This window comes from Cystoisospora suis (assembly GCF_002600585.1).
Source record: "Cystoisospora suis strain Wien I chromosome Unknown contig_6731, whole genome shotgun sequence".
Classification (NCBI taxonomy): domain Eukaryota; phylum Apicomplexa; class Conoidasida; order Eucoccidiorida; family Sarcocystidae; genus Cystoisospora; species Cystoisospora suis.
The window spans coordinates 270-9,599 of NW_027159518.1; the positions used below are offsets into that span (position 1 = coordinate 270).

The 9,330-nt window shown below is 47.4% G+C and overlaps 1 protein-coding gene across 1 annotated transcript in view; it reads right to left on the reverse strand.

Moving 5' to 3' along the window:
* Positions 1-8,823, reverse strand: part of CSUI_010138 (uncharacterized protein) — a gene marked incomplete at its 3' end in the record, with an annotated part of 9,046 nt that extends 223 nt beyond the window's left edge. The window contains exons 1-9 of the mRNA XM_068070243.1: positions 8,655-8,823; positions 7,663-7,808; positions 6,695-6,925; positions 5,826-6,068; positions 4,751-5,212; positions 3,407-3,574; positions 2,721-2,858; positions 1,625-1,750; positions 532-1,167 (exon numbers count right to left, since the gene is read on the reverse strand). Of these exons, the coding sequence (XP_067917781.1) occupies positions 532-1,167; positions 1,625-1,750; positions 2,721-2,858; positions 3,407-3,574; positions 4,751-5,212; positions 5,826-6,068; positions 6,695-6,880 (1,959 nt within the window). The remainder of the gene's footprint in view (positions 1-531; positions 1,168-1,624; positions 1,751-2,720; positions 2,859-3,406; positions 3,575-4,750; positions 5,213-5,825; positions 6,069-6,694; positions 6,926-7,662; positions 7,809-8,654) is intronic.
* Positions 8,824-9,330: the final 507 nt, after the last annotated feature.

The following is a 9,330-nucleotide window of genomic DNA, read 5'->3' on the forward strand; positions in this document are numbered from 1 at the left end:
TTGCAAGTAAGAAAAGATTTGGGCGGCCGGATATCAAAGAAACAAGAGTTAGTGACAATACGAAGAATGAGACTGAAGAAAATGAAACACAAAGCGAAGCTACTACTCAAGATAGACACATGCCTACAACGCCAAGTCAAGAAGAATGTACAAGAAAACGCACACATTGCCGTAATCATGCTGGGTTTGTATGTATGGAATTGCATGCTGCTGGTTCTCGACCTTCCTTCTTTCATTCTTAGCCTCCATCATCCCCCTTTCCCCATCGAGCTAGGTGTACATGTCTATCAGCCAGCAGTCTCTTCATTGGTCTTGCTGGAATACACGAGAAAGACTCTTCCCCACTGGACCGCCACAGGATGACCTCTAACCAGAGATGTTCTTCTCCCGAAAGTAGAGATAGAGCTTCAAAAAGACACCTGAGACACAAACAGCTTACACCACGATGTCCTTTATCTATCTCTTCTCTCCGCCCCCCGTCCACTCCATCCTTCTGCAATGTAGCAGCTCCTCACAACATCTGTCACTCACCTCACACTCCACTCTTTTCTGTTTCTCTTTGAGCTCTTGGAGCTGTGACGCATAGAAGTTTTCAAAGAAGGTTCGAAGTTCCTGTAATTTCTCCGGACTGCATTCCCCCCTACTGCCATCTTCTTCTTCTCTCCCTTCTCCTTGTTGGTGCTGCCGCTGCTGAGTGGTCGTCGTGCCAGTAGGAGCAGTCCTGTCGCCTGTTGTGCCGTTGACACCCATCGGTTTACTGCGGACAGATGGAGCTGTCTTTAGGTCCCTCTTCTCTGAAGATCTCTTCGAGTCCCCTGCGAGACCTCCGGCTAGTGACGATGCTGTTTGATCATTGGAATCTGTCGTTAGAACATCAGGGTGCGTCTGAACATGTCCGTTATCTTGGTTAACACATGAAGACGTTCTTTCTTCTTCTCCCTCCTTCTCCCTACTCTTCTTCTGTTCTCGTATGTGTCTTATGGCTGCTCCAAGCAAAGCCCTTGTCGCATCTGATTCAAGACTGGACTTTTGAGAGTTTAAGAACTTCTCCAGAGACTCAAGATCTGTCGACTCTTGGGAACTTAAGAAGTCTTCAAGAGATCTCCGGTCGGCTATCTCCACATGACGCCAGTCACTCTGATGGCGTTGCAGGGCCTCAATATCTGACTAGAGAAAGTCAAGGACAAGAGGGATACGCAAGAAACAATTACAGGATTGATAGAAGATATCACACGAGATTGAGGGAAATCCGTCTTGATTCGCATGATATCAGATGTAAGGAAGAAATAGTTACGATGTTACTCGACAAGATTTGGATAGGCTCATATGAAATGTAGATGACATCTCTGCTAAACAATGCGATCTCCACTTTCCACTTGAAGGCTACTAGAGAGGGAGAGAAAGAAGGAACAAGTATACGCAACAGCCTTCTCGAGAAGCTCCTCTACACTGCATAATAAAGGGTCGGATCGAAAACGAAAAAGAAAGACAAGACAGTCAGCACAGAAGGTAGTACAGAACACTGAAGAGGTGGACATGCATAGACGATCTTCACGCATGCATACAGGCTAAACAGACAAGCTGTCTCGAAGACTTGAAGAGGTAGCAAGGTAATGTAACGTACCCGATATCGTTCTTGATTCCGAAGAAGTTCATTGACACGCTCCTGTCTTGCTGCTGTATATGCAAAAACCTTCGTGAGAAGACTGAAAGCTTCACGTGCTGCCCCATGCTCTGTGGTATCGTCTTTCTGCATGCACACGCCCAAGACCACACAGGAACGTATGAACTTGTACGACTGGTAAGTCTCCCTCCTGGCAAAAGGAGGAAACACTAGGGAAAATACTTGTACCGTGCTCGTGTTATCCACGCATATGTGTGTCTATATACGTAAGGACACAAAATATACCCATACACATATAGCACCAATAAAACTAAACTCTCTGTGCTCGACGCAGATATTGAATTTGCTTGGAAACGAAGATACGTACACTGCGACCAAGTTATGCCGCCCACCTGCTTCAGCGCTTGAGCGGCGGACACTCTCGAGACACACAAAAACAAACGAAATGAATAGCACACACGGTGTACCTACACCGACAGTGACCTTCATTTCTGTACGGAAAGAGGGTTGTGTGCTGTTTCTGACATTTCCAGTTTTCAAAGGAAGAGGAGTCGACATCCCTACACATTCCATGACATAGGAGTAGAAAAGAGGAGGTGCTTTCGTGCGTTCTTTTCATGGACCTCTATGCATAATACGACAAAATGACACCATATATACGCGCACCACACCTAACCAAGAGAGAAGCCGCTACAAGGGAAGCGAAGACAGATGGATGACTTAATCGGTTCCCACCACTCAGTTAGCACACGAGGATCAAAGGACATATACGCGCAGTAAACACCCTTAGTGCGATCTACTACTGCTACTACCACACTCGTGATCCACACCATCACACGGTCCCCTGTTCTTTCTTTTTTTCTCCCTCTTTCTCCTTCCAGCTTCAACAGAATCAAGAAAACTCTCTCAGTTGCCAGAAACAGAGCAAAAACAAAACCCTTTAGCTCTGCCTTTGTGACGTCAATCAGGCGGGTTTCTACACTGCCCCATAGGTGTCCCTTTCAACAAAGATAGAAAGATGTCCTGTCTCCACTGCTGTCCAGAGGAAAATCGTGTGACCAACTTCACAAGAAATAGCGTAGGAGAGCTGTCTTACAACAATATTCTCCCAGTAGTGATCTCCATAGTCGATAAGCAATTCTTCGCCCTGTTGAACCGGGGAAATCGTGACGGCTACAAGCATCGGGACTCCGTGAACTAAAACGGGCACTACGACACAGTTAGGACGCAGATCCTGGAAAGAAACACAAAGAGTTGTCAAAAGGTAGCTATGCTCAAAAGAGGATAGGTAAAGTCATTCACTGAGTTGCCTGAACACCTACAACGAAAGAACCACCAATACACCTCTTCACTCTGATCGTGTCAACGACTCCGGAGGACAAGGCGCTGTTTCCCTTCTCTCTTCCTCTCTTTCTCTCTCAGCCTGGATCTATCTATCTGAGGGTAAGCAACTGCGACGAATTTCTTGTGCGAGCCTGAGACTGTGTGGTGCATGCCGCGACGTTTGTTTGTGTGAGAAGTAAGGCGAAAAAAACTTTTCCTCCTGGACGAAAAGACGAAAGACGGGTACAATAGTACTTCGTCTGAGAAGCTCTCGTGCAGATCGGTGAGCAGGGAAGAGAAATAGCTGCTCGGAGGAAACAGGCAGATGTAGTAGTAACCCCTGCAGTACATGGACAAACGAGCTAGTCAACAACAACCCTAAACCATAAACCCTGGGAGCTTAGAAAGACGAGAAAGTGTACTTTTTCTTGTGAAAGTGGTAGTCTGAGCATTCCTTACAGGTTGACCGTGGCTATCATTGAGCATCGCAAGTTCGCTTTGCGCTTCAAGAGCATCAAGAGACGCTCCATCACTATAGCTGAGCCTTGCATACGCATTTGCCAGAGATTCCCGGATATCCACTTGGTCATTCGCGAAATCCTGAGAAAGTCTCTCAAGTTGTTGGGTCTGCAGGATCACGTTAACATAAAACACCGAAGAGGCACAAGCTTTGTGAGCGAACACGACCACAACTATTGCGCAAATACAAACGAGCTTTTCTGAAACTCTTCCCCGCAAGTGACATCTCTTATACGTACCTAATCAATCAGATAAACATATGCCCCCCACACACAGACATACACTACCCTGTCATGCAACGGGTAAAGAGAATCGTGCCGACACACAAGCCCCTTACAGATATGTACAGGGCTGCAAAGACGGACAGATTTCACAGACTTGTACGAGTAACAACAACTACACCTTTCGCCTATGACTGCCTGCACCTGCCGAGCAGGCCCAGAGTACCTTCAGGACATATCATACAGTAGACCCCGGGGCACACCGACATAAAACTCAGCTCTGAGAGAACAAACTCCTCTTCTAGGCTTCTTAGACGGTTCCACCACCTGGCTTAACCTCGCACAGTCAGGAATGCCATTAACGAGGCCGAATTTGTAGAAAGCGTAGCACCCCACCAACACTTCCCATCCGTTGATGCCTCCCTCTCTCCCTTCGTCGCAGTGCCTTCGAGGGAGTTCATCCGAAGAGCCGCGACACCGAAGGCAGGCGTAGTAAGAAGCAACGAGCGAGCGAGCAGTAGTATTGCTACTACCTAGAACCCGGACACAGTCCAACTGCACAGCGGGAGCGAGAAGCGAGTCTCTGGAACTACTTTGAATCACATGTTTAGACGCTACAGAGGCAAACGACTTCGAAAGTCACTGCTTTCCACACTGTGCGAATGCCCGCACCACCTGGATGGATGACCATAGACACGAACAGTTAAACCAGGATACAGATATGGACACATACAAATCTTGGTAGGCATACGCCTAAAAAACAGATCCAAGTGCATACAGAAGATGCGGACAGACGGGGAAGGGCAAACGGCACACAAGAATCTGTGTGTTTCTGTTGAGCGAGAAATAAACAGACGGATAACTCCACTCCTAGAAGGTACACCTCAGTCTGTGCCTCCACGGGGAGCATGGAGTACATGATCTTCCCTTCATGCCCCCCCTTTCTGTGAAAAGCACATAAAAACTTCTCTCCTTTGTCGATACTACGACACACTATCACCACGAGTGAGGCTCTTTCACAAACAAGGAGGAAAAAGAAGAAGGGATCCGACTTGTTTCTTACTTGTTTATCGGCGGCCATATCAAGATATCCACTTGAAGCTTTTGATCTTATCCCCAGTGCCCTGGGACTCTCTCCCTCTCCTTCAACATCCCGTATCACGTCTTGTAGATCCTCTCCCAGACTTCGCGCACCATCCGTTCTCTTCTCGAACTCTTCGTCACTTTTTCCTTCTTCATATGTTTCTTGTCTTCTTCTCCCCCCGCTCGTGACCTCTCTTCCCTCCCTATCTCTTCTTCTTTTCACTGCAGACTCAGTATCTGGCTCATCAGAAGAAGAAACCGTTAATGGATCATCATCTACTACTAAGATGTCTCCCTCTCCGAACACATCATGAGGCGGGGGAGAGAAAGAAGCATTTCGGCTATTGCACGGTCCCCAGTTACGCAGATAGTCTGCTTCAACCTGGAAGGAATAGCATTCTCGTACTCTCCCTGTTAGACCACGAGGTGGATCATCGATGTTCTGTCAAAGGACACACAGGGCAATCGGCATCGGTTGAAGCAGAACGAACTGTACTGACCATCTCTATAACCAAAGAACGACCGACATGTGTATGTACAGCAATAACTCTTTGGGCCCTCTGTATGTCCGAAGGAAACTTTCGGATCCACTCTCGCCCGACCCTTACTGGGTACCTCATAACAAGAAGAATACACATACAGGCACGAGTATGGAGAGAATCGTAGTAGACAAAGGTGTGTCCGTTCGTGGATAGGATGCATGCGTGCAAGCTGATGTATTGAGAATAGACAATAATTTTACCCACACCGAACAGATACCAAGTCTAGGTTGAGTGTTTCTTAAATAGCTTTTTCTATCCAGGGAAGATAGAGACACCGTCCTTGGCTCGTTTTGTACTTGCTTAAACATATGCATGCACACGCCTTGAAAGCACGCACTCCATCACCGCTCCACGTGAGAAGTGTTCTTTCTACTTCTCCTCTCTACGATAGTTTATCACACAAAAACTGTAGTGCAGTGAAAGAGAGGGACCAAGCATCCTCGAGCAGTCCTCACTTTCACAAAGGTACAGCAACGCCCTAATCTCTTTAGACAAGCAGAAATGTTGTCATACCATCATAAGGCGAATCTCTTCATCAGGTCTAAGAATCCCACCATACGGAGGCCCAATGACAGTGAAGGGCGGTAAGAAAGGAAGACTCCCAATCTCTGCTACGGCCCTGAAGTGCTTTTGAATCGTCTGCCTGGCCTTCTTGACAGCAGGTGACTTCTCCGTCTCCATCTTATGAAGAAAATGACCCTGTGGGACTGCTTCGACACGTACGAAGTTCTGCTCACCTCGAAGAGCACGGAGTACCTGAACAAACATAGGAAAGAATGTGAGGGTGGTGAGTCCAAGTGAACTTCATCTAATTGTGACCGTCAAAAACACGAAAACAAGAACCGACGGAGAGAGAGAGAACATCCCACCTCACAATTAGGCTATAGGACTCCAACTTCCCCGGCTTCAACACACTCCTCTCCTCCTCCTCTTCCTCGAGATTACGGTTCTTTCTCCTACATGTCTGCGACGCAAGAGAACGTGTTTTTCTACTTCCTTAAACGTCTTGTTTTACACGCTGCTCGAGACATGGAAAAGACTCGCGTACCTCTACTTCTCCATTCAGTACTGACGAGAGGAGGAGGGAGACAGACAAGCTCTAACACTCTTCCCCCTCGTACGCACAAACGGGAGCAGTAAGAAACAAAGCAGAAAGATATGCCAGAGGGAAATTCTCTATTGCTGCTGTGCGCCTGTGTACAAGTGTGGTACTGCTGTGTGCATACGCAGCAATACGGCAGCATGTTTATAGCACATTGCCTTACAGAAAGAGACCCTGGTGGAACGTGTAGCGAGCTTAAAGCGTCTTTTCTTCTAGAGTTTAGCATGTAGAGTCACGAGACGCCTCTGATAAGGAGTGAAAATCTCCCAGCATCACTTACTTGAATTCGAAACGCACGCGACACCTGAGAATAGTCAGCAGCGTTTTTGCTCCGACGCTTCACTAGATCTGCCCACGCCACAGGAACGGACAGTCCTCCTCCGCTCCTCCGAGGAACTCCACGTGTCGTGTTGAGTCTGGAGCGTAACTGATCAATTTCAAAGCTTATGTGCAATGGAGAAGACATGGGTCCACAGGTCGAGGACGGCCCGCAGCCCTGAAGGGTGTTCGCCTGTGAGAGAGAAGATAGAGAAACGTAGAACAACAGGCATGGACATAGATACATAGACAGATATTGTAGCATCAATCATCGACTGGGGGCTGATAGATCCTTGCGATGAGAGAAGAAAAACAAACGGACATTGGTCGTGTAAGCAAAGGTGTACGTGGGGGATAAGGCCTAACTTTCACCACCTTTCAATGTGAGTCTCCATGAACTCCTGAACTCTCACCAAGCATCAACTCTCTTTACTGAAGTATGGAGGGACAACCGCAACTGACTGCTGAGACGACAAAACGGAAGGGAGAATCACAACGACAAGAGATATCAAAGACTTCAGGTCTGGTTCATTCTGAGACGACCTCGCTTTCTCTCGTCTGAACACACACACGGGAGTGACTGTACGCGAGTACAAGGAGACAAAGGCATGCGCATAATGACTCCCAGCACACACATTTCAATGCATGTACGCGAGCCAAACACGGCCCCACCTATACAGGTACATCTAGCCATACATGTGCGTGCAAGGACGAATCTGTGTATGAAGGTATGGCTACACTTGAAGAGAAATGTAGAAGCGTCCACATACACAAGCTGTAACGACACATCGTGATACCATACCTAAACAGACGTATACATAGACCAGTAGCGATATAGCAAAATATCAGAAACATGTATAGGGTACACTCAGAAAGAGACGCCTTTACTGAACGAGTATCTCGAGGCGCCCGCTCCGTTGTCCTTCTTACCCCATCACTAGTAGTCGGAACGCCAGGACCTGCTAAGCCAATGTAGGTGGACTTCGAAAGATGATGGAAGCAATCCAAATCAAACTCCTTTATATGAGAAGACTGACCAGGCAATCCATGCGTGAACCACCATCGTCGAAACGCCTCTGAGAAGGAAAAGAGCAAACAAGATTTGAAAGGCATACAGGTTAGTCTTCGACTACAGAAGACGCTTTTTCAACAGAAACCAGTCTCCTTTTCCTCATTCCACTCCCCCACCGACATTTCACCTCTTTCAATGAACACACTCAAGGGCATTCGCCAGTAGGTTCTGCGGGGACCAGGAACTCCGTGAGCTCCTGGAATCTCACGACGAGGCGGGGAGGAGAATAGAAAACGCTCTAGGGACTAAACGAACAACAGAAAATGAGAAAGAAAACCAAGGCGAATTCGCGAGGCCCTGCTGTCCAAACTCCCTTTCTTCGTGACGGGGCAACTCAGGCCGTTGCATCATTTTCGCCTCTACCTCTTGTTTTACTCCTGCCTGTGAAGCGGTGTCGTCTTTATTTCAAGATTCCAGCTAGAGAAAGAAATGCCTGGATGCACTACCAAGTCATATACAGTGAAGTGGCAAACCAGGGAAAGAGAAGCTCAAAGGGATGGATCCACGGAAGCACTTAATCGAGTAAATATGAGATATCCACTTACGTAGAGAGTTGATAGATCATATCATACAAGACATATTCCATACACGGTTGACCCGCTGGGGTCTCTTTGTTCATCGTCTTCCCTCCTCTCTTTCTGTCATCTTTTCAAAGCACCAGTCCTCGCCTATACGAACCCCCACGTCAAGTAAGAACACGCCCCTTGACAAAAGGAAGACTCTGCACTGCTCCATACAAAGCACTACTACATCCTGCCCGGACAGCGGCACTTGTCGTGGCTCTTCATTGAATCCTGGCTGGATGCATCACAGTTCCTCAACGCACGCAGCTACTATACTTTTTCATTACCTTTGTCTGTTTCATCTTTACTTCGTCCAGGAGGATCAAGATGACTCTCTTCAGAATCTCCACTTCGATCTTTTCGCCGACCAGCACATCGATTCTCCCACGCCCATTCAAAGAAATCTTCAAACCTGAGAGGAAGTTAGGAACAGAAAGGCATACAAAAGAAACAAACATGCACACCTCCGAAGGAAAGACCGATTCGTAGCTGCTCAATTACACCTGAAAACAACGAAACTGAGAGAGACTCTAGCTCCCATTACTACGTCGGCAGTAAGGGATGGACCGGCGCCAAGCTGCCTGCGAAGTCGTATTACTATTGTCACCCCTTGCATGTATCCAGTCAAAGTACGTGTGCAAAAATAAGTGTCCTACCAACGTTCAGATGACTCACTAGGAAAGCTATCCACGTGCACGTACACGGGTGGCTCATGCGTCTGACTGGCAAAATGTATGGTGAGTACGAGGAGATCGTGACGGCAGAGAAAGGCATTCACACATCAGCACTGGCATGAGAACACATCAGAAAACTACGAAGTCTCAAGAGCCGAAAGTTAGCACCTGGTCAACTTGGCGCGTTGAAATTATCCAAGAGGCGTCCTCGCGAACCGAAGTACTGTAAGTGTGTCTCTCAACTCAGGATACCACGAATACACAAGTCAACAAGTATGTATATTTAAAG